General features: G+C 33.4%; 2 protein-coding genes across 2 annotated transcripts in view; both read left to right on the plus strand.

The window, feature by feature from the left end:
• The first annotated feature begins 203 nt into the window (after window positions 1-203).
• On the plus strand, window positions 204-10,455 carry LOC128219457 (17-beta-hydroxysteroid dehydrogenase 14-like). Its single transcript, XM_052927268.1, has 6 exons — window positions 204-354; window positions 2,630-2,668; window positions 9,109-9,200; window positions 9,399-9,503; window positions 9,859-9,926; window positions 10,341-10,455. The coding sequence occupies exons 1-6, from the start codon at window positions 204-206 to the stop codon at window positions 10,453-10,455; spliced, it is 570 nt and encodes a 189-aa protein (XP_052783228.1).
• Window positions 10,456-22,047: 11,592 nt separating this feature from the next.
• The window catches only part of LOC128219458 (uncharacterized), a 65,341-nt gene continuing 60,195 nt past the window's right edge, over window positions 22,048-27,193 (plus strand). The window contains exon 1 of the mRNA XM_052927269.1: window positions 22,048-22,058. Within this exon, the coding sequence (XP_052783229.1) occupies window positions 22,048-22,058 (11 nt within the window). The remainder of the gene's footprint in view (window positions 22,059-27,193) is intronic.

Here is a 27,193-nt window from a genome sequence, read left to right on the forward strand (position 1 = left end):
CATTAACATTCACCTCAGGGTTCATGACTCCAGATAATACAGTTATGAGTTTACAGCTACACAAGCTCGGACGGAAACACACATAGACGCACTTACGCACGCTCAGACGAACGAGAGCATATCTATATTTTTATACATGCATTTTTAAAACATCTGTTAGTAAACGACAGTGGCAAATGCCAAGTGTTTGTCAAGGCTTCGCGATGCTTGGACATTCTTCGATTTGGTTCTACTCGTACAAGTACTTGGGCGAGTCGATTAACCCAAGTGCACCAAATGCTCAGGTTTTCTACCCCGCAAACATGATTCTCCTTGAGTATGCCCTTGATCATACTCACACTATTGTGAAAACAGGTGACTAAATAAAGGTCGTGCTGTTGCAATTATCCTTGCTGATGCAATCATCCTTGACTTATTTATTGTGCTCTGCTAAAGTATGTGCACGAGAACTCATTCTTAAAAACGATATAAGAGTTTGTTTAATACCTTATTTAGTCTGAACAGCTATCTGCGTATGTAAGTATAAGTTTATGCCTTTCAGACAAAACCAACATCCAGTAAAATCTGCGTCGAGCTGTTGCTAAGCATTATGCAATTACAATACGTTAATTTAACCACTAGCAACCGCTCCAACGTATCACTGATGATTTTCACTGATCATCCTCTTCGATTTGTCAAGTTTGCAATGTCGGTGTTGTTAAAGACTTATTCAAAATGAAATTTCCGCTTAAGGATGGCGTACTTTCAGACTTCTTCATTTTCGTAGTTATCTATGATAATGAGTAAACATTATCGTCTTCTTTATGACTGTATAGGTATTCTGCTGATTGAAAGAACTTGCGATTATTAAAGACTTTATGACAATAAGACAATCAGTTGGCCACATAGTAATTGTTCATGTACTGTTCACGAGTCATACATGTATTGCCACGTTTTTATGTTTTACTCTGTCCTTCTTAATCCCAGAAATCATTTTGGTAAGTTATGGTTCTACTGAAGTTCTACAATGTAACTTGGATATAACGAAATCAAAATTTAGACATTCAATAGGTAGATGCGGAATAAGCATGTCTTTCGTTTGCAAATAATTCACCTTGTCACGAGCTATTTGTGTTTTACCTTTAACGTGAGTTTTTTTGCAGAATGAGCGTTATGTGGTATTACAATGCATATTGAAGATATATATATATATCTTTAAATATAAATAAAAATATGTGTTTTATTACTTTTTCTTACCGCAGCTGAAAATAATTGATCGAGTGATGTTTATCTAGGTTTATCGCTTATTCAGCCGAAGTCAAGCTGTCACGTACGTGCAACTCTCGAATAGCACCTCGCTTACGCGTCTTGCATTACGTTGCTCATACATATTCCGCACTCTCAGTGTATCGCTAGTTCAGTTGTGCTTTACGTTCACTCTAAAAGTGTAAGTCATGTCCTCTGTTGGTAGTTTTCAGGATAAGGTTGTCATCGTTACAGGTGGATGTAACGGAATCGGACGTGGAATTGCTAAGGTGTTTCGTAAGTACAATTTATCATTTAAAGGTTATAGGCATTTTACATACTGAATGGATTCGAGATCTGTGTTAACAACCGTTTCACTTTGAAAAGTTTACCGATGATAAAAGCTATGTGTGTTTTAAGGAAACGCCACAATTCAATCAAAGGAATAAAACAAATAATGTCCTTTAAGTCAAGTTTAATGTGTGTAGGGGCGTAGCAAGGCCAGAATTTTTGTGTCTGGCCAGTTTTCTAGGGGTTTCGAAGCAGATTATATAGTATTTAAAAAACAATAAACTAGTAAAGAAAACACATCGTGAACAGACTGACCATGATTTAGGATAGGCACCGGTAACGGTGCGTCTGTTTGTTCTGGTGTCCTTGTCTTTGAGTGCATTAACGTGATCCCCGATTTTCCCGGCAGCCAATCAGCGGTCCCTAATCCTGGATCAGATTATGGTCACGTGATCACAATACTCCCACAAATACGCACACACACCAATTTCGATAATAAATTGTTTTTAAATATGATTGGCTGAAGCATATACATCGTTCCCAATCATTTTTATAGGAACTATTTCATGGTTTGTAAAACTTTTTGTGGATTATTTTTATATTACAAAAATAAGTGTGGCAACTCATAAGGTGTGTTCAAACTATTATACTGCCGGCTGGAATCTTTGAACAAATGATGATATATGCTCAAATATTGTATTTGAATATTTATGAAGTCCACGATAGTGAAAAGCGTTAGCAAAACGATTCAAAAAAGCTTAAGCGTCATTGCTTGATTCCCATTTTAACACCCAATCTTATTCTATATAAATCCGCATCTTGAATTGAGTTATTATGATTTACAAATAACTTATTTAAATTCCGTTAGCGTTCAATTTGCAAGGTAAGTGTACAAATACTTTAGACCTTTATACAATACTAAACTACCGTTTTATTTCAGTTTACGTTGATAAAGGTGATTTATTTTTATAAAAATGACCTGGCATATCCTCCAAACAAGACGAACTGTCATAAATCAATGGATTAGCTATATCCTTTTTTGCTATACCCCGTGTTAAATCGTACGAGTTTAATGAATTGATGATCTAAAACATAGCTTATTGTGTATTTTTAGGTAAGCAAGGCGGAAAGGTTGTCATCTGGGACATTGATGGTAAGTAGCCGGTAACCCCAACATGTGTTGCCTGTCAGTGTGTTTGTGTGTGGTCTGTCTCTGTGGTCTGTCTGTCTGTTTGTGTGTGGTATGTCTGTATGTTTGTGTGTGGTCTGTCTGTGTCTGTGTGTTTGTGTTCGGTCTTTCTGTCTGTTTTGTGTGGTGTGTATGTGTGTTTTAGTGTGGTATGTCTGTGTTGTTTTGTATGTGGTCTGTCTCTATTGTTACAAACGTTCTGTTTCCATTCATTATCCTTTGGCGAGCTGTGACCGGTTGTCTTTAAACAGGAATATCGTTTATTTTGAAATTCTGAGCTTGTCCCTGTAGATTGAAATATTATGGACACCGAAGAATTACATAAAAATGCACTTTGTTATTAACTAGTCAAAGTGGCAGTTGACAATATCGCTTTCACTAAATGTTGAAAATAATTACGACAGTCAAATATTTTGCAGACGAAACTGGCAAGACAATGACCAGCGAGGAACAATTTTTCATCCATTGTGACATGACTAAAGAAAAGGATATTAAGGTGAAACGAACCCTTATCTTCCCTCCCATGAAAGACTGGGGCTGTCTTAAGTGTTTTGTTGATTATTTTACATTCAGATGTAGAAATGTATATGTTTTAGGACTTGATGATTTTAAAGAACTCTATTAAAGTTAATGTTATATTCGGTCCGTCTCTTTAGAGGGTGGTATTACAAAATGACTTGTACATATCGTGTGTAAAGTATAGGTATATTGTTAACCGGCAAGGATTGCCAAAATTTAAATGCAAGTTTTATATGGCTGTTGACGGAATAAAAGAAATATAGGAAACCAATAAATAGATGATTTAAGCGCGATATCAATTTGTGCTTTGAACACACAACACAAGTTTTTTTATTATACATTAGACAATATGTCCATGAGTATACAGATAATAAAAAAACCCAATAAATTTGTAATACAAATACGTCATAGGTCACAAGCCACGATAGATTACCAGCGAAAAGATAATGTTTTCGACTCATAATACATATGCAATGTTTTTCGTAATTCAAACGCTTTATTCACATACATTGCCAATTTTCTATTGACAGAATCTTTTTAAAGGTCATCAACGTAGTTTTGAAACATATTCGGTCATTTAAAATGATATTGCTTAATATAATTTCGTATTACGGCAAACAATAGGCATTCAAGTAAAAAGTGAATGCGTCTTCAAGGGATTGACAAATTAGACATGTTCTTTTATGTTAAGAAATTGCAGTTGGCATATGCCAGCTACCGGTTTCGATGTTCATCATATGCGATGATATTCTTAATCTAGACAATGCATACCTATATTTTGTTATGTTTATATTACACAAATATGATTGTAATTCAAAGAGGATATATGTACACATGTTCTGTTTCTACTAGACGCATCAAGCATAGACTACCAAGTGTGTGTACAAACATCTTCTTTAAACATGTAATTGAACGAATTTATGTCACCAACACCTTGCATAAACCATACATCATTCAAACCTAATGCTTATATCAAATGTCTTACCTTATAAGCCCAAGACCTTTTACAATTTTGGTTTGCCTCTAAGTGCATACAATGTTAATCATACACAAGTTCAATATATTTAACAATGTGCATTGTAACGATCTTTAACAAATATTATGACATTATCTGACCTTTTACATAATAATGAGGTTCTTACATTTTTATGTTCTGTATAGTTACTTGGAATTATAAAATCACTCTCTGTAAAAATTATTCAACTTTTCAAACATTATTAGTGTTCAATTTATTGGAATTCCTGTTATGAGAGGATTTCAATTGCTGTCATTAAATTTCAACTCAATGTTGTGATTATTCATTTGAAATTCTTTTAAACTTAACATTCTATAAATGGCTGTTCTTACTTTTTGACTAAATATTGTGAAATATTGTGAGTATTTTGACACATTTGTAAGTTTGCCAATTCATGGATGGTCAGTTTTGTCATTTATGGTCTTTTTCCCTTTTTTATTTAATCTTTTCTTCCTTTCAGTGAGATATAAAGCCATAGAATACATTCATGCCACTCATATTCAGCCACTCAGAATGATGGGAAGGATTGCAAAACTGAGGTAACTTAGAACTATAATGCATATTTACCAGAGAATATCTCATGAACATGTCATTTGCTTAATTTTCTTTGGAATTATACATTAAGTTATTGAGAACTCTTTATAAGCTGTGACATTTTGTATGATGATATATTTTAATATTTGTAAAATAAATGCTTTTGACATTTTTCTGAGCTGTAAAGTTGAATTGATTCTTAATTTGATTCTGATAAATACCAAAATGTGTATAGACATCAAACCTCATTACATTTATAATTCATAATTATCTTTGATATGTTTCTTTTTACTTTAAGCATCACTCTCACCTGACTGATGGAGATTCAGTAACCTAATTGTATGTACTTTTTTTGTCAAATTGAATTTTTTTGCTCTATTAAAAATATAATGTTGACCTTTTTGAGGAATAATTTTGAAAGGAAAAATAAATTATTATAAAGAAAATTTGCTATGTACAAAAAAATGGACAAAAATGTTGAACAGTATGAAGTTTTAAAGTAGAAAAATCCTTATTTCTCTCTGTATGTATGTCAACTTTATTAAGATTATATCTGGTAATATAATGTATTCCCTTTATTAATTGTGATAAAACCTTTTTACAATGTATATATACATCTGTATATGTTTGTTGCCATATAAACTGAATGCATTCAGTTTCTTTTGTGTACATGTGTATTGAAATCAACACATTCCTTTGTTATATTTTCAGGCTCATGATGGTTTCTGAGAAAAAATCAGCTTGGTGTAATTTGACAGTATTTGACAGTAGTTCTATCATGCAACAGTCATACCATAAGGTGTCTCACAGATTCTCTCTCAATTCCTGCAATATCCAAGATTACAGTGTAGTGCAAAGAGGATTAATTTTCTTGCAATAAGAAGTATCTGCACCTCCAAATACCCCGGTACAGCATAAAAAGTTCCTTCATTTTTTGAGTGATTATAGAGTGAAAATGTTTCCATATAAAATGTTGTCTTATTATGTGTAATACTTCACATGTTATGAATGGTTACAAATACATGCATGGACATTTACAATCTTGTTATCAGTACTAAATATTTTCCATAAATGAATTATAAAGTAAGTAGTTAAAGGGTTAACAGTCAAAGTATATGTTTGTTACACATGTGTATGCATTGATATTCAATAAGTGTGTCACTTTAAACAGTTGCCATGGTAACTAGAGTCTAGGAAACTGTAATTGTTGTCTAAAAACCTAAGTATTTTCAATGTGATACTTTTTTAGCATGTCCGCTTCAGTCAATAAAATATTTCTGTTATTTTTTATTCATTTGGTCATACTTTGTATACAATTATATTTATAATTTAACCTTAAAAATTGCTGACAATCTCATACTTATATTAAAATATTCAGAATTGCAAGATGATTTTAAGTTCACCTTTTTTACAATTGTCAGGCAAATCAATGAAAGAAATACATGATTCTCCTTTTTAACAAAAAGCGATGTTTCTTAGTATTTTTTGTATTTTTATTGAATGGTTACCATGGCAACTAATGTTTTGTTTGCCTTTCATCTTCCTATTTATAATACTATTAATTGTAAAAATGCAACAGCCAAGCAGTGAATGGAAGAATGTAAATGTTATTTGTCTTTTACCTTATTGCTAGCTCATTCTTCAAAATATAGGGCATTTTTAAAATTTCTTAAAAATATACGTTTTTTCATCAATTTTTTAAACGTGAAATAAATTGCTTAAAACATTTTTTACACTCTGATATTTAGGAGTGTGTATTAAATTTATAGAAATTAAACAAAATGTGTTGTTTTACATTATTTATTTCATTTAAATTCCGAAGTTTTGAATTTGACCTATTTTGGCAGAAAAAATGATCAAAATGTAAAATTAAAAGGGCCATAATTTTGTCAAAAATTTATGGATTTAAAAAAAAATGTGCATATTTGAGTTTGTAATGACGTAACCTTTAAAATGATATATCACTTAACTATACCACATGAAATCAATTGTTTACGTTGTTATTGCTACCATATCAATTAAAATGGGTCTGTAATCTAACAGCTAGCAGTTCTTTACAAAAATGTAGATGTATTATTTAATTCGAGGTGTACTTCTGAGACCCCATACTTCCGACCAGTAAATTAGGACTGGATCAAAAACGTCTTTTAAGCTTAAAACTGTATTCAAGGCCTGTCCAGACAATGCCTCAAACGTTTTCTGTAAAATAACTTCAGGAGTAAAAACTATACAAAGGTAAGTAAATATATCCACTATGTCTAATTCTCAACCCTTATTCAAGATTGGCAAAGTAGAATAGACATGTCCAGCAGGGCTAGATTTTACAAAAATGTGAAAAGGATTTAGATTTTAATCATATCTCAACATCAATAATATTACTAAATTTAGAATGTCGGTGTCCAAACTGCGGTTATCTTCAAATAGATTAAGCATTGAAAATAGCTGATGGAATAGACAGCAATCGACGCCCATAAATGATCGTAAATGCACTGTTTGTTCTTTATTAGAAGATTAATACCACATTTTTCTAAGGTACACATTACTAAATGAACTTAGAATGAGATTTATACCTAGGTATTATAGACAACATCGATATCCTAGTATGTATAAATTTATTGCGTTAATCAATCAAGGTTTTCGAACTTTCGTGTGTGTTTATATGTGTATATGCATGTGTTTATGGTTATGTATATGTATATACAAAATATAGTCACCAATATACTATTCACTGTTTTGTTATAATTTTGATTTTTGTAAATTTTGGTATGTTATATGTTGTATGTAGTGCACGAAAGTGCATATATATTTATGAATATTTACACATGTTTTGTCGCCATTTTTGCATGATATTCGGCCACATGGGTCTATGAATTTATGGTAAATAAATGTTCTGTTCCGTTCTATTCTACATAAACTTTACATTATACTTAATTTACCGCCTTTTCTAAACAATATGACAGGTTAATCCTTTCTAGATTTAACTTAACGCCATCTTTCACAACACTTATCAAGTGATAACAACCTTTTTTGAAATACTGAATCTGTATCGTTAACAAAACTATATCATCAGCATATAGTAATATAACTATTTTAAACAAAGCAAAATCAATACCTTGATAGTTCTTAGTACTCTTCGATGTCAAGGTTCAAGGACATAAAAGCGGAGATAAAGATTCTCTTTCTCTAATAAACATGAAGATTATTAATTTATTCATTAGTACATTTCACTTTTTACCTAACATTTAAATACATAGAACTAATTTGTAACATCTTACCACGGAATCTAAAATGTATTACTTTATACCCGATTTTATCTCTGACAACACAATCAAATGCTGTGAAAAAGTTAGCAAATTCAGCATATAATTTCTTATTGGTATCATGTAAACATGTATATTATGCAGTACAAATATATAATCAATAGTTCCCATCGTCTGCCGAAAGCCAGCCTTTGTCCTAAGATACACATTAAAATCTTCTGCCTAACAAGTAAGTCCAATATTTAAAAAAAATAAACATTATTTTCAGATAGCTTTATAGTGTAATACCCCTATAATTACTTGGTCCTTTTACAGCACCCTTCTTATGAAGTGGTACAATAAATATATTTGACCATTTATCTGGAAAATAACCACAATCAAATAATTTATTCAATATTTATGCGCAAATTCGCACAGATCATAAAAAAAATACATCATTATGACGGCAATCCTGTAAAACTCTAGCCTACTGGCCCATTGTTAAGTTTTTGTTACAATCCTTTTTCACTTGCTCAGCAGTAAAAGGGACATTTATTTCAGTGTCATTTGATGATATTTGGACTTAAAGTAGTCAACAAAATCATTTGATGTAAGATTGTTGTACTATAGGACCTTTCATCTAACATACAGCAAGCGCAAACTGATTTAATTGAAGATGTATTTTTAATAAGCATAATGCAACAACATATTATACATATAAAAGTATAGATATGTCATTTGATAAATACTTGTGTACTTATTATTTATACTTGTGTACATAGTTTTGTCCAATTAAATGGTAAACCAGGTTAAATTACATTTTAAGAGCGCGGTGGAGCAGACGGTGTCCAAATATAGCAGCATCCACTGTCTGATAAACAACGCTGGAACGCTTAAGTATAACTTTAGTTGATGTCTTACATCGACGATTCGTTTTATCGAAGCTATCGTAATTTAGATAATAGTCTGTTTCAGTTTCATAATCCAAAAACGTTTTACCGAGCGAAATTAATGTATCACGAATGCTGACTACTAAGCCCTTAACGTATTTAAAATTTCCATAATGTGATGTGATAAATCAATTTCTTTATTTTCAGGCCCCGGGTTTCACACAATAGACGAATTCTCTGCAGAAGAATTGCGAAAACATATGGACCTTTGTTTCACTGGATATTTTCTGGCGGCTAAGGTAAATGTTGAACAACATATCATGATTTGCAGCACGCTTTTTGATGGTACATGTATATGTGTACAAAACACAGTTAGCATTGCAATATTTGTGGAATTAGTTTAGTAAACATGTTAGCGTCAGGACCCAAGTGTCAATTTGTTATAAAACATATGTGTGTCTCATTCATTCTTTACGCCATGGAATATTACATTGCAGCACACTCTTCCTCATCTGCGGAAGACAATAGGGTCCATCGTCAACGGTGGCAAAACAGCTGGAACGCACGGCCAACGTTTTGCAACTGCGTACTGTGGCTTTCAGGTTTGTGTTTAATATAAATTGTGATTATTTATTTTGTCAAATACTTCAGTGAAAAGGAACATACACGGCCAACGTTTGCCACATGTTACAGTGCCTCAAAGGCATGTAACTTGAATTAAATGATTCGTGATATGATTTGGGATAGCAATACTGACAGAAGGGGTGATGAGAGACAAGGAACATGATCTCATATTCATGTACATGTATACCGTTACTCCCTGTTTATGTCTCATTGGTGAATAATTATACCATAATTATTATGTGCGTATTATGTGTTTGCGATAGATTCCTCTCATGAAAAATCAATTTCGTTGAATATCATTAATGTTTCCAACTTTCTTCTCTGTATATTAAGGCTGCTGTATCTGGGTTTACTCGCGCTCTGGCATTGGAGGAAGCGTTAAAAGGAGTTAGGGTGAATGCGTAAGTATACTGTGACCATACTGTAGGGCTTAATCCACGTCTTGCTGTTCACTTAGTAGGAATTTCATGACCGTTTGTGAATTACAGAAACATATTGGTAGTATTGGTTAAGGTTTACCGACAATGAGCATTCATAACGGCAACTATTCGGTGCCGTAATTTTAGTGTATACTTTTAACCTCGCAAAATCTTGTCATTTTCATACTGTTCAAAAATATAATTATATCCTTTCAATGTATACACAGGGAATTGTTTTGGTTAAATAAAGGCCTTAAATGCTTAAAAACAGTACTTTTTATCATCCGTGATACACGAACTTAATAAACATTGACAGGTCCTCATTTATTTTATAAATTCATAGCTTTAATACGTCGTCATATTGTTTCTTAACTTTCAATAATTCCATATCTGCAGTGTGATCTCAGGGACAATCAATTCGCCACTGCTACATACATTCGCAACTAAGACAGAACAACTGAAGGAATATGAAGACTTTGCCGTACGTACAGGGATGAGAATGAAACATTAAGGCTGTGCCTGCCTTACTGCCTTACTGCCTTGCATGATTTCGTCTATCCAAAAATAATTTCCGAAGTACATAGTGTGCCTTTTTAAAGTATCTAAGTGATATACATCGACATCTAATATTAACAACACTAATTGCTAGACTGGGTAGTGCAGTTTGATAATGGAATTGCTTTTCATTGCTTTTGGAAATAAGTATCAACGGCATTTTTGGTCTGTTTTTATTGACACATTCCATACATTTTCCGCTGTTTCACGCCTTTTGTAATCCTCATTTTTCTGAAATGTTCGACCTGTTTCCTTATACGCATTGCCCTACAATGCAGGCCAGTTTTATTTAACATATTTCACTGCATATGAGGGTATATTTAATTAAACCTTCATTTTTAGGAAACATGCAATTCATACGTTTCCTCACTTTAAGACATATTATAATCTACATACGAGAGGTGATCCAGAATTAACGGGACTGAGTTAATTCCTTCTTTAGTATAAGTGCGAGGGTAAAGAAATTCGTACAGTTGTATATACAATCTTTACTGGATTATATCTGAAAATTTCAAAACAATATCACAATAAATATTCATATTACGTTAATAAACATAATGTATGCAAGCAACATGCGGGGACGGTCAACGTTCACAAATGACGTCGTCCGACGTCGTGTATTAGGTGGTTTCATTAATCATTTTTCAATATAATCTCCCTTGACGGAAATGCATTTTTGATGCCTTGCGATCAATTGGTCAAACTTGTCTTTATACCACTGAGTATCTAAATCCGAAACAACACGATGTACTGCATGTGACAGTTCAACAAAAGTATCAAATCTGGTACTCTTTAAGGCAGCCTTTACCACTGGGAATACACGAAAATCCATCGAAGCTAAGTCCGGAGAATAAGGAAGGTGTTCCACTGAATCCCAACCAAGTATATTTATCTCCAACCTGGTGGATTCTGTCGTATGAGCGGGGCATTGTCCTGGTGTAACACTATATTATCCTTGGTAACGTCGGGCCTCTTCTTCATCAACGCACGTGGCAAATCTATGCGCAGAACCTGAACACAGAAAACATCAATGCCTTAAAATAATTATAAAATCTACTATTTATTTCACTACTTTCATATTGAGTGCCTATAATTTAAATATTAAAATATTAGGTTATGATTTGTTTTAAAAATTGACCATACCATTATTAAAGAAATAGTTTTTATATTCTTAATTGTCAACGAACCTTTCCATAGTAAGCAGCATTAACCGTCTGTCCAATCGGCACTGCGTGTAGTAGAATCATCCCATGGCGGTCGGCAAAGAAAATGTACATTTGCTTGCCTGTTGTTCTGGTAACTTTGGCTTTCTTAGGTGTCGGTGATCCCGGAGTCTTCCACTGACGAGACTGCTCCTTAGTCTCAGAATCAAACACGTAAGTCCATGTCTCGTCACAGGTGATAATGCGGTTCAAGAAAGCCTCCCCTTCCCGTCGATAACGTTATAAAAACTTCTTGGAGGCATTAATCCGTTCTGTTCGCCTATCTCTGTAGATGACGTTCTTTACAGATGCCACTAACGTTGCGTCTACGGAACTCTTACGACCACGCCCCTTTTCATCTTCCACAGACGATCTGCCGTCACGAAATCGCCGATGCCAATCAAAAACCCGAGTCCGATATATCTTTAGTCCTGCAGACGTCTTCTGTATCATTTCATAGGTTTACGTCGGCGAATAACCAAGCTGACAGCAAAATCTAATGACAGCCATGAATTTTTGACGCCATAATTTTAAACAGGTAGTTACGCTTGAATTGCTAGTTAACGACAGCGTCCCCGGTATTACGTCACTCGGTTGCTATAGTGATTAAAAATATGGAATAACATAGATCTGCAATAAAACTTATTTCATAAAGATCTTTGCCGTAGACAAAAGTGTGTATTCAGAATTTTTTATAAAAATATTTTGTAAAATAAAGGAAATATTAGGACAGTCCCGTTAATTCTTGATCACCTCCTTGTATTTACCTACATTTAAAGCCTATGTTCAGTCACACATGTTTCTCAAGTTTAGACTTATTCAAATTTCAAACACATTTTCCCACGTTTTGAAGTGAACTGTAGTCAACACATATATCTGCATTTTAGACCTATTTTAATTTTATTTAATCCACACTTTTGCTTAAGATGTAATTTTCCTTCATTAGGAGCTGTTTTAATCCACACATTTCCCTACATTTAAGGCGTTACGCCGTATTGACGAACCGGAAGAGGTAGTCTTGTGTGCTTGTTCCTTGCCACTAACGCCACGTCAATTGGTACGTTACATACTAACTTAGGTCATTGATAAAATTGGTAACACTCAGGTCATATAAATGTTAAACAACATGTACTCATAAGACTGGCAATACGTTTCCTTGCATGACATTTTAAATAAGTAGGGCATCCGCTATATCATGATATTTAAAAAGTGGTAACTTAATTATTTTAGTCATCACAATAATATATAAAGGGGTTATTGTACTCAATATCAACTCAAATCAAGGATTAAAGGGTTATACATTTTGTATTCCTTCAAATGGTTAACATTTTCAAAACACGCCCTAAAACTGGTGGAATGTGCCTTGGTGCCCCTTTCCAGTATAGGAAATGAGGATGCGATAAACCTTGGTGCCGCCTTCCAGAACAGAATCTGAGAGTATGATGGCGAAGGAACGGTCAAAGAATTGCAAGATATTCACTGTAAAAAAACATCTTATCAACTGCTTTTAAAAATATTTTATGTATCATATGTGATCAATGTAAATTTAAAAGAAAAATTAACAATGGTAATTAACATATAGTTTATTGTAATGTAACATCTCAATTCCTAAATTAGTAATAATACACAATAACAATTAAGTGTGATGTGTAGATATGTAATATCGTTTTTGTTCTTGCTTCATGGTCATGTTTAGCACCAATATCGTTATTTCCTAACATCTCTTGTAAACGGCTAAGTCAATATATTTCGTACGTACATGTTTCAGTCACTAACTGGACGCAAGGTATTAATTACACATTTTAGCGCTGGCATTTTTATCATCTACAATCATATGCTAAATAACCCAATACGCATTTACCAAACAATAAACTTCCTCCAATGTTTTTAAACGATGATTGAGTAAACACGATCACACAAGGTACAAACATGAGGGTGTCATCTCTTGGCCCCTTGCTGGGTATGTAGGCTCCAGCAATTCTGATAAACTAGATGAGACAGATATGCATTAAAACATCAAAATGTAAAGCACTATATGTAGGTTTGTCTTATGCACAACTTTTACAGGTCCTCCTCACTCGTTGACGCTCACCCAACATATAAATCATACTAACATTGTTGCTTGTTTAAGGTATTATTATGTCATTAATATGAATTATTGCATGCTCTTCATAATATTTCAACTTAGGCACTACCAGGTAAATTGTTACTTTTTGTCCAGGATCATGCCTCTGCCAATGAAATCACCGTACATATTCACATTTAGTCATTAAGAAGAGCTCGGCAATCCAACAAGCAACTTGCATGTACTCTATTTAACCTTTTTTGGTAAATCTAAGTCGAAAATCATTAAATTTGCAATATATTTTGTAACGTTATATTTTTAATAAGTGTTAAACAAAAGAGCTCCTATTTAAACATTTAATGATGTTTTACTGAATACTGCACAGCAGTTATGTATATATAGGATCTGACACGAGTTGTCATTTCATACAAGAGTTTATTAAACGAGTTCATGAAATTTGTTAGTAGGCGAGCCTCTGGACGAGTTAATACAAATCTTGTTTAAAATGACAACGAGTGTCAGATCATTTTATCGCATGCATCAAACGGTGTTTTTATTATACATTTAGTTCCAATTGCTGAACCCATTGTTTGACAGTCAAAGTACTCAGAGTGGAATGTCATAGATGCGCCATATAAATAGTTCCAAATGAAATGACAAAAATAGCAAGCAGTTATCAAATTTTAATTCTGATAAAACGCTTAACAAGTCACAAATATAAAAATGTCTAGAAAAATATTCAACATAAATAACGAACAATTTTTACCAAAGAAACACAATAAGTTCAAAATTTGCTGACGTCACACCAAGAGTATATGCATTTACGCGGTTTATGTGACCTACATCGGTCTGTCAAGTTTCACTGTGTGCACGGATTTAAAAGTTATTCGCTGTCGCTTTCTACGATGATTTTGCAGCGTTTTCGTAGTGTACATGGAGTTTCACAACATACAAATTATTACGACGAAGCCTTACTATGTACTGCCTGGATGTTGATGTTGAAAATGTTCCACCAAGAACGTTGCCAGCGAACCTGATGTTCTAGCCGTCATGGAATGAAAAGCCTGTGCTGTGGAATTCGTGTTTGTGTTTTGTGTAAACGACAACTGATTAAACTTGCAAACAAATGGCATTGACTGCATATCGCCTGTGTTTGTCAAGATGGAGATGTTTGAAATGTTCTCGTGTTGTTTGTCACTAATTTAGCTGTATTTGTTGACTAACTGGATATTTCTGTGACTAGTGAAAATTGTTATCAGAAAGTTGTTGAACGAGATGCTTTATGGCACCATGACTCGTTATCCATTTGTCTCCCGGAAGTCCTACAGCTCAATCATTGAGGCAAGTAATGTTGTTTGGCGTTTATTTAAACCATTTTGTTTACAAACGATGAGGAGTGATATCTAGGTCGCGTGTGATAGTCTAGCCAATAGAATTGTCTGATATGTTATCTTACACATGTGTAAAATAAAAATATTCGTAATGGGTGTATTATACAGAAAACAATGGTAAGCATGTGATAAATTGTTTTATTGTTTTACTATGTTGTCGTTTTTTTCGCCTAGTTTGAACAATGATACCTTCATTATAAGACTAAATAAAGACACAGTTTTCAACCGTGTTTAGGCGATTTATGTCTGAAAGTTAAGTTCCAATGATTCTAACTTCTTAAGAGCTTGCTTGTTTCTTTCGTTTACAGGTAATGTTGGTATCCGGTCGTAGAGTACTTGAAATTGATTTATCCGTTATGATGTTATTTTTGCGTTAGTCCTTATTGTTTTCAAGTTGATGCGTGCTTTGATGAGGTTTATATATTGTAATTTAGTAATTATTGTTGCATGATTGGACAAGTGTGAGGTAAAAGCCATTTAGGCTCCAAGTGGATACGAGTTCGAACTAATTAATGCTTCACTGATCGTTCCATGGCGGTAATCCCATCATGTAACGGTAAGGTAATGTTGATGACAGTATGGTTTATTTGTGGTATTTGAATTTGTGTTTGTGATGTAAGTTTGTTTTGCGGTTCGCATTTGTGTATGTGAAGTTCATATGTTTATCTCCATAATTCATTGTCGTTTCGGCCCTTGCCTTGTGCCCATAAACAGGGTTTATATTTGAAGTTCCGACTTTTGGGCTTGTCCCTGTATTTCTCATTGCATTGTTTTGGTTAAAATATTTTGTTCGCATACACATGAAAATAATGTGTTTGATGTCTGACGCTATAAAACGTTAACTTGTCTCATTAATTGTTATCAATAAAATATCAACTGTAATAAATAAATAAAACTACAGGGACAAGCCAAGACGCCGAATTAAATAACTGATGACATTGATATTTAAGGCAGGCGGTCAAAGCAGAACAAACACATAACGAGAGACATGCACCGTTCGACTCCACAGACAGAACACACGCAAAATACAAATATATACCACACATGCATCAGAATATACGTATAAGAAAACGCTAGGGTTACCGCGTTGGAACGGTCAGTGAAGCCCTAGAATACCTACCATCGATATCCTAAATGACATGATATCTTGAACAATTTAATTAAACACGTTAATTTTAACTGTCTGATTATGTGTCCGTCAATTAAGTTAATTGATTCGCCGATCTTTTGCACGTGCTTTCCCTCAGAATGGTGCTTAACCTTAGTAAAGGAGGAAAAATTACATCTATGGTATATGACAGTCGTCTTGTTAGAAGGATTGATATGACATGCAATGTTTTATTTACATATTATTGTTATCAACATATTCGTCAATTGAACATTTGGTTATACGAATTTCTTTCAGTTTGAAAGTGACAAAAGTTGATAGTTTATGGAATCACCCATGAGTCCGTCCTCATAGTAGAAACCCGAACTGGCGTTCGTTTTGAGAGACCATAAGAAAGTACCACTGATAGTGTCTAATCAAGAACCTCTTTGGTGAGAGACGGACATGGTTAGGTACAACACTTTTCACTCACCAAAACAAAAGAGGACGCTCTTCGTCAATACAGATAAGGATACGGAAGTCCGAAAGTTTAAACTTGCTTTAACATTTACGCTTTAGTTACGATCTTATGTTAAACTTCTTAGCAATATACCGAGTTTTTCATTTGCTACATGTTTTGGTGCGATGTGATGTAGAGCAAATTTAACGATAGGATATTCTATAGGAGTCTTGTTGAAATTTCGTTTGCCTCCGATAGTCAACGTCTTTCGACAGTTCGGATACCTATACCTTCGGATATGGTTTGTTGTGCCAAAATATTTCAGGTTATCTAATAAACAATATATTGTAACTTTTTCATGGCATTTCTCCAAATAAGAAAAGTATTGAACCAGTGACTTCAACTAATTTCTTGGTTACAGAAATGCAAATATATTTCTTTAAATTTAAAATCAATCACCAAGCAAGATCTTGTTGTGTGGATAGCACCAAACATGTTTAAGACTTACATTATTCCTATTCTTTTAATACTTCTGTGTTTGATACAATATTTATGCGAAAAACTACAGAAACAAGCTCAGTAGCAAAACGTTTAAACATAAACCCAGTTTAATGGCACTGGGCCAAAGACATAGAACATAAAAACAAACAATCACAAACAAGAAACATGCCACTGCATTCATGCTACCGATATACATACTTTATATTCTAACAAATATATAAAACAACTTGGTATTTTTAGCAAGTTTTGTTAAGTACCGCCTTGGAACGGTCAGTAAAACGTAAATTTACTGGGGGTTTAAACCAGTTTGTGTGCACAACCTCACTCTTATCCTGAATGATTTCATAAAAAATCTACAAACATTTGTACAAAACAAAGTGTGATTAATACTTTTTCCAGTCACACAGTTTGACACATTTATCTCCTTTTTGACTAATATTTACAAGTTATACACAATTCAAGCTTCGGCTTGTTTGATGTTTTTTTTTTTATGAATGGTAAAACTCATGGCATAGCATGAAGCAAATAGGAACGTCAGTCAGGTTTTCGGCATCGGACTGTCCACGAACATTGGCTCATCGGCGAACAATGCCTCCACCACGAGCACACCCTCATTGCCTCATAGGGACAGGAATTACATGATCTGCTGAATTGGAGGAATTTGAAATTTTAATTAGCAATATTATTTACAAATGTTTATTGTAGTATTATGTAGTTTGCATTATTGAAACAGTTTGATAATAACACAAGAAAAAATTGAAGATACAGGTATACCAGTGGTGCTCATGTCTGAGCCAAACTTTAATTTTCTATTGCCGTACATGCATTGCATATGAATTAAATAAACACTATACGTTGATCAGTAGCAAAATAAAAATAAACATGCATTAATCATTAAATGTATATTTAAGAAAGAAAAAATACTACAAAACATAAATCAAATTTGATGTATTAGCACCAAACAACAAAGAATTTAAAAATACACACCTGAAGTTTATACCAGGACAGGTATTGCAGGTATAGATGACTGATTAAAAACTGTCTTTTCACTGTAACTGTCATCCGAACTCCCGTCAGACATGTCCGAATCAAATTCAAACTTTGGATAAATCCTGACTGTCATTTACGATGAAATTCAGCACTTCTTACCTATTATACACGGTAATGATGCATAGCCGATTCTTTCCGTCCACATTTTTATTTACTTGTTCTATCCGGCACCGATGCGGATTCTATGCGTACACATCGAGTACATCTCGCATGTTTATTGTTATCTCTTTGGGTATAGGAAAATATCTTTATTTAAAAAAAATGATCATATTATTAGTGAATGTAAATTTATTGGTATTTAAGAGATGTCGTTTTTCGATCGTGTCAAATTAACCAAAGAAATGAAGAAATTTCACACGACAAACGTAGGTGACAAGCAGAAACGGTGTTTTCTTATATCTTTTTTTTAAATATCACTTATTTTAACATACAATCTAAACGCATAACAATTGTTTCCTAAGAAATATACTTCAAGTTGATCAAAATTCATTGTTTAATCGTGTTTTAAGGACTTGCTTTAGTTTTAACACGGCAACGGAATCTAGCCATTGTGGTCACCGGATTCTATTGCTATTGACATGATTGTTTTTAAATCTATATCGCATAATAGATGCTAGAGGATTTGATGTGTATTTAGTTATTGTATTTTCTGGTATCTCGACTGAATAAAGGGTTGGACCTAAAGTAGGCCAAAAAAAATCTGTGTTTATGGTAACGGTGTCAAAACTAAAAGAAAGGTCGTGACAGTGTTTGTATGGATTTTTTGCACATATTTTCTCTAAAAATACAAGGTTTGCAGAACATTTATTTATCACATCCTAAAATACACTCCTTGTTTCGGAGTTGGGAGGCTAGGTATATCAGGTTGCCTTTTACACAGAAACAATTATTTGATCTTAGTCTGACACTTAAACGTGTATTTAAGGTGTAAGTATTTTTCTCAAATATGGTAAACTATGAGTTGTTAGTCATATGTATAGTAACTGTTATTATATAATCTGCTATTTCCTGATATAGAAAACAATCATAACAAGGGAAGATAAATCAAAATTATGCGAAATTAAAGTAATCAGGAAAAGTGTTTAATTGTACTTAGTGGTGAAGTATTTTAGTTTACACGAGAACTGCAATATAAAATAATGTCAATCTCTCGTGAATGCCTGTTTATTTGCCAGTGCCCATGCGCATGCGCGAGCTTCTAAGTAATTCACGTAATTAAACCAATTAATGATTGAACGAATAGTGATAAAAATATTCAACAATTTGTTTCTTTTCAGGACTTAAGTTATTTTGCATCAGTGCTCCAAAAATAACTGCCTTGTTGCACCAATCGCGCATCGAAACCAAACAATAAATAATCATATGTTGAGGAAAGGATTCAGCTAAGATCTCTAGCATTTAGTTATTATAGTTCACTTTAAATTGTATACACAAATAAAACACGCTTTACAATAGAAATTCGTTTCCGCAATAATTTATATGGTTTCTAACCGTAAGATTACCGCTGCACGTCAGAGCGATTATGGTATAATTGCCCGTGGAAGACGAGCACGTGTACCATGACGTCATGTTCATGAAAATAAAATGGCTGACGATTTTCCATACATGAGTAATAATATATGGCATGTGTCTCCGTTCCGGATAGAAAAGTCCGACCCGAGGGCACCTGCGTTCCTTCAGTATCACGTCTTTTAAAGGGACTGTACTCCAGATTGGCGCCAAAAAAGGTATTTATGTAACGCATCTCGGGACAATTATTTAATAAAATGTTTTGCCCTTTGATATCATAATTGTTAAGAAAATACCAAAATGTTAAACAAAAAATCGCCTCGGAGACCGTGTTCGAACCGGTGCCGCCAAAATTGCAGTCCAGTGTTGTATCCACTGTGCTACGAAGGCTCAACCTATACGCTTGGAATATTTAAGCTATTTACCTAACTTGGTAATATCACGTGATAACATCGACTAGCCAATCACGTATAAGGAATGAATTCTACAAGGTAGACATAGCTAGTAATATTTTTTAATGGAGAATTACGACAAAACTGCGACCACTAAATTTATTGTAAACTATGTGATACTTCAGTTAGTAAGTTTCAATGCATTGAACACATCGATACCAAGTTTATATCAGTTTTCGACAATTTTATTTTTTTCTCGCTATTTCATCATATAGAGTACAGCCCCTTTAAGGTATATTTTGTTTGATCTTGAAGCTCTATTTTTGTAGAGTTAGTGTTTATGGAACTAATCTTTTGAAATCTCATAATAATGGTTACATAAAGTGTATAATAAAAGAAATAATAAGTATAACGTCACAGCGGGTGCCAGATGGAATGTTCCAGCACAGCTGAATTCACCGGAAATGCCTATCCGGTGTGCTAGAATGTAGTAGATAACTTCACACAACTTTAGAACGTTCATTTTAGAATTGGGGAATACGGCTTTTGCTTCATATTCATTAATACACGACGGTGTAATCCCGTATCTCGAGAGTAAAAAGTAATTAGTATATTTGTTGTTCATGTTATTTAAATACCTTAAGCGACAATGATGCCTGCGTTTAATCGTACTATGGGTTATTATCGCCGCCGATGTTTTAACCTTTAAAAACATTATTTTACATAAGGCGTGATAAAAAAAATGATTTCGGTTTGACGAACAGTGAATACCTAAGTCTGCACCCGACTAAAATTGTGTCAGCATTATGCATTTGGTCAATTTAGCAATTAAAAGAAATTATTTGATTTATATTTAGAAATAAAGTATTCCAAAAATTGAATAAATGATGTCAATTTTGTTATTTTTCTTTAACTACTAAATAGACGAACATACATTGGATAGGTTGTAATAATAAAATATACTATTCAAATCTTCACGATTTTCGTAATTAGTTCCTAATTAAATCTATGTTATATGTGTTGATCTGATCTTTTTTTCGATTGAAAACCAACAAGCAAAAAAATGGATCAAATCTGGTGCGAGTTACAAACTATATCCGGTGCCAAATTTTCAATACAACTGCTCAATAATGATAGAATCCGGAGCTTCGCTGTTCTGATTTTATTGGAGGGATATTGTTGTTTTATCTCAAAGGTTGTATACAAAAGCAATAAATTAAATAATACCTACTTCGATACCTTCTTTGATAAGATAAGCGTAATTATCAGAATGTAAATAGCTGATAGTAAGTAAATATTAAAGTTTCTTTTGCATGGTATTTGCTCTCAGAATCATGATCGCTGTTTTATTTTCATTCGATTAGATTAATAAAAAGATATTGGGCTTTCATTTCTGTGTGTGTTTGTCGATAGTTAATGAAATTATTCTTTATGTATCAAATCACAATTGCAACACTTTGCTGTTTGTTTCTCCGATTTACACTTCGACATTCAAACATTTCATGTAAACACGACGGAGAGTTTCCGTATCGGTGCCGGACAGAACCCGCAAATGTAAAAAGGGGACGGAAAGAATCCGCTTTGCATCATCGCCGTGTTATATATACGTTTACTTTTAGCGGGAGCCAAATTAAAACGAACATTATTGTCCAAAATTTTATCAAACTGTAAATGGTTGTAGAATTGTCATTTGTTCACGTATTGTTTTTTAAGAATGGAATCAGAAGGTGAAATTTATTTTCATGTAGTTGGTGTTTAGTCTCGACCATATAAGCGTTTGTATCCGGGTTTATACCGTTCAATGCTATCCGTTTTTGACGTCATTGACTCTGATCAGAGCAGCTGAATGATTGAGACTAGCCGATGTTTTGATAATTGTTACGTTGGAAAAATGCGGTTTAGGTAAGAGAGCAGTAAATGTCGCAGTAGCCAGCGGCGCTATAATGCTTAAGGGAAAAAGATACATTCCACTAAACAAATTAGCGCTCGTAAAAAATAACTCGTTTTTATAGATAGGGCGGGCGCAAGCGATATACTTTTTTAAAGAAATAGGTACGTGAAATCCGATGAACAAGTTAATATTTAAATGTTAAATGTTTTTAATCGGTTGTCTTTAAATGCATATAAATTTGGACGTTGGTATCGAACGTTACCTATAATATTGCTCAGTTTAAAATGAAGACATACAGATAGAAGACTTAAGCAATTTGTTGCAATGTTTTGATAATCAATATATAAAGGAAATGTACATGTGTTCTTTATATTTTTACATTTTCCACAATGAGCCTGTCGTCCAGCCTTACATACATTTAAAACATTTATGTCCGTGTTTACATGTGGTAACACAATTGTATACATAAGTCCATGTTTACATATGTTAATGGTTTGCGAAGACTGGAATTGATTTTCTATTAAACATAATAGAGATTTAGTAACTAAATAGTGTTAATTTAGCACTGTCATGTTCATGTATATAAGGTTTCAAAACTTTAGATAACTATTCTCTTTTAAAAAAGCATATCACTCATCAATCAAAATTTGCTTCCACATAAACAGTTCAAATAGCAGTAATTAAAGATTTAAATCTCAGATTAATTCACCATGAATGCCGCGAAATAATTCGTTTTGTTCTTGCTTCTTGTTGGGCGTTGCAACCCTTTGTTTATATCAAGTGTCGTGAAATGCGCATCAATACATTTTATTATTCGATTTCACATTTTGTTAAGACAACAGTTATTCTTAAGCTGTGATGTAGAAATGTTAGTTGTAATGACACAGACAACTTCCTTTTGTTTTATTATTACAGATGAACGAAATAAAACTTCAGGTTAAAAAGGACATTTCGGACGCTTATGCATACATATCTTTTGATAGAGAGCGACGATGTTAAAATGTACATGAACGTCGGGTATTTATGCATTGATTTGCATTGATTTAAGGAGGTCATAACCCGCTCAGAGCATGTACAATTTGTTTACCGGCCTTTACGCACCTTTCATGAGCTGATTTTACTATGTTTGGCTGGTTCCCATTAGCTGAAGTATAATAGTTTTAGCATTCCACTTAATGATTAGAATAAGTGTCTCGAAACTTATGTATATACTATCACATTTAAACGAAGTCAGTGGTGTATAGCCCGAAACCCATCGATACAGATATGTAACATTATTTTCAATTCAAATCCAATAGACAAAAGGTATGCTTTAAACTTATGTATTATAACCAAACCACATGTATTGATGTGTAGTGCCTCTTAAAAGGATCTACCTTATTCTTTCTACTAGTTTAAAGTTTGTAATGTAATTTGAATATCATTCAAAATTATAAAGCGTACATGTATCTTATATACATTTAAATGGACTCTGTTGCACTTCAACACGTTTGACAAAAAGTTCAAAATCTGAAACACTCGCCTACATGAGCGCAAAGGTTCAGGTAAAAACCATTCAGTTCACGCATGAAATCAACTACATTGTATATAGGTCTTATGAATTCAGATTGTTACCAACGGATTTTCGCTTTCAACCTTCAATAGCTGACTACTCGAGCATTTAACGTGGGCATAAACGAGGAAGTACAATGAACCAGTGAGAACTCCTTTAAGGTTTTATCTGAATCGGCAAAACATCCTGAATGAAATTATAGTATGATATGAATAATTACAAAATGAATCCATTAAATTGTGTTATTGTGACCGTCGTATATTGTCTGGGAATAATTTGGAAAGGTACTGTGCTATTTCATTATAACACCCGTTTAACTGAAAACTCCATATGTATAGATTTATGTATAATTCATATAACTTAAATTCACAGATATGAACGTCTATATTTAGCGTGACTATCGTAATATGATTATGACTGTTAAAAAACTAATTCTTAAAATATATTTGTGTCGACATTTAAAAGGACCTTACGGTTATAATTTACTATGATTATTAAGATATAAACATACACCAGAACATCAATGAAACAAAACATGATGTAAAATATACTAAAATGCAGCTTATATTTACAACAGAAAGAAATATTGCTACCCCTACCTTAATTATTTAACTTAACAACCTTGAAACGCGAGTTTTGAATAATTCATTCACGGAAAATGCTTACAAGTCGATGTTATTAACTTTAATATAAAAGTGACGGCAAAATCAGTTAAAAGGTATTGTTATCACTGTGATAAAAACGCAGTCCAGATTGAATAAGCATTGGCCAGAACAACAAAGTGCTGAGAACTCTTACATATTACATAAACATATTTGGGTTTAAATCACTCTACAGGTATTTTCGACTGATTAACATTAGTGGGAAGATTTGCCGTATATTCCTAACATTCGGAAATAATTCGTAGCATAGTTTGGCGAGGAAAATAACCTCGTGTCATGCTATATTGCGCACTTTCGTATTTCAATTTGTTCAACTACGTTCGGTCGCGTCGAGTATATGAAACATACTATTGAAAAAAGTTACATCATATAAGAATAGGCATACTGTTTATGATTATATGTTAAGTAAAGACGTATTCTAGCCAATGACACTAGTACTAATAATAAAAACCTAATATTAGCACCCTGTCCAAATAATTATATTGTGCCTCTTTACTGTGTTTAACTCTCATGAGCAGGAAGTGCATAGACAAATAGTGCAGAGTGAGGAGTAATACATGACGTCATTGACATCTTTAAGTGTTACAGTTATTAACATGTTATCGTTTAACTATATTTTATACGGATCAACAACGAATTGAATACATTTCATATTCCATTTCTCTAGAAAACTGACAATCATTGATGCAATGAAAACTACAAGGATGAACGTACTTTTCTATAATTTTAACGTTAATGCGATGGGAATGTAGTTGCTTATCGAATTGATTCTAAAATGTTGTATCGAAGCTTGGAACAGACATTGAAATAGGTTAATGGCTTAGATTGGGAGAATGTGTTTTTTTCTGCATTTAAGTTATTGCTGTAAAATACACTTTGTATGAACTCACATCATCAGTTAAGAAGGCAATTATTTATTCTGTAAGTAAGGTTTACTCAACGCATGCTTAGCAAACTCCTTTTATTTACATTAAGTAAGTACAATTGTTTTAGGTGCCACTTCTCATAACTGCTGTATGCACTATGTTTCAAATGTTTGCTTTGTTTAGTTATATGATGAGCGGATAAGCACAGACATTGTTGAGATCTATCAATAAATAAAGGTTTCCTTGTTAATATTGTGCTATAAAAATATAAAAACTGTGTATTCATATAAACATACGCTCTTGGTTGCACACGTGCACCTGTCAGGCTATTTAAGATTGTTTTAAATGAATCAGTTGCTATTTATTCAAGATATAAATCGATCAGCATTTTATCATTCAGGTCAGGGAGCATTTATTTCACAAGATGAAACGAAGTGGGAATAGTCGAGATGCACCTTGGCAGAACCAACTATAATCTGCATGGATGATGGCTCATGCATTGTTGAAAATGGTTTGGAATTTCTTACAAATGCAGACGTTCAAGACAATGCATTTTGGATTGGATATGCCAAAACATGGATAAGCTTTGCTTATGTTGGTAGGTTAATGAATGTTTTGACGTAAATATAGAAATACAACAAAGCTCCGTAGTTTTAAACACAACATCAATCTTGCCCCAACGTTTATCAATATTTACGAAAATCAAAGCTAGCATCAAGTAGCATGACAATAAAAAATGAAATGAAACAAATGATATAAACTGATATAGTTACTTCACATACAAGAAACAGACAACAGTTGCATGTCATCAAAGGTACGATAACACAGCCATTTGACATGGCTCGCCTGAGTGAATTAAGACTTTACATATTCTGATAAGCATATAGGTAATCATTTGGCATTGGCAGTTCCTTATAAAGGAAGATTGTAATGAATCACAAACATCACATCATATAATTATTGATTATAAATACTCATCCTCCAGCAAGGTTGTATCGTTAACAACAACAATTTGAATATATAAGTATAAAATCAATGCAGTTTGACTCGAATTGAGCACGGTTTCATTTTTTTTTCAGTTTTTATTTGTACATTAAATTCGCAAACGTACCTTACTTTTGTTGCAAATTCTTTCTTAAGCATCTTGCCGATGCTCGTTCAAGCAATCTAGCATGGTGGACAGAATGGACTATAAACATAACTGTCTTAGGCAGAATATATTTTGAGCAACAAGGCAAACAAGGTGAAATAATTTACAGAACTGCGTGCTTTTATTTCAATCGATTTTGACATACTTCTTTGGTAATTATATCATTATGATTAAACAAATATTACCTTTCGACTTGAGGATTTCCGTGCGCTATATTTGGGGTTATAAATATATTTACTTAAAGTGTTGCTAAACGGTATTATACACCGTTGTTGGTTTGACTTGTCAGTAACCTACTTCCATTAGCAATGTCTTTGTTTGAAGGATGTGGCCAATTGAATGATGAAGCCGAATATTCTGTTTCAACCTTGGGTGAATGCAGACGAATAACAGGATGCCAAACGTTCGGTATACAAAACTCAACAGCGGTGAGTAATTATGGGACAAGTTAACATATATTCAAACTGAGATATTTGCAGGAAAATTGGAAATGTAATGGACACGGGTAAGCTTGCCGATAGTATTATAATGGCTGAATACTAACTGCTGTTTAGTTTGACATTAATGGTCATCAAATGACTTACGCAACAATAAAAAAATGTCAATTTTTGAAATGCTTCTACAACAATTACAACAGTTGGAATTTCGGCCCCACAATGTTTTTCTATTAAGGTTTTTTGGCTTGTATCGTTCTGTCTTTCGTTTGGGGTGTGTGGGCCTTTAAGCTTGTCCTTCAAACAGTAAATTGGTTGAAAGTTTGTGTACAGATCTAGGCACTGTCGATAACAATATGTCAACATTTCTGATTGTATATCTGAAAATGAACATATTAGTAGCCATGCGAAACGAATGTCTGCACTGACAACCTTCAATGTAATTTCTTGTTTTATATTAAGTTTCTCAAAACATAAATGGT

Source organism: Mya arenaria, chromosome 15, assembly GCF_026914265.1.
Source record: "Mya arenaria isolate MELC-2E11 chromosome 15, ASM2691426v1".
NCBI classification, from domain to species: Eukaryota; Metazoa; Mollusca; class Bivalvia; order Myida; family Myidae; genus Mya; species Mya arenaria.

Bases quoted from the DNA above. Each gene is read 5' to 3' on its own strand.
- LOC128219457 (XM_052927268.1), top strand. From the start codon at position 204: ATGCTTGGACATTCTTCGATTTGGTTCTACTCGTACAAGTACTTGGGC. The intron at 355-2,629 runs GTGACTAAATAA...GTGTATTTTTAG, and splicing joins TCACACTATTGTGAAAACAG to GTAAGCAAGGCGGAAAGGTT. The intron at 9,927-10,340 runs GTAAGTATACTG...CCATATCTGCAG, and splicing joins AAAGGAGTTAGGGTGAATGC to TGTGATCTCAGGGACAATCA.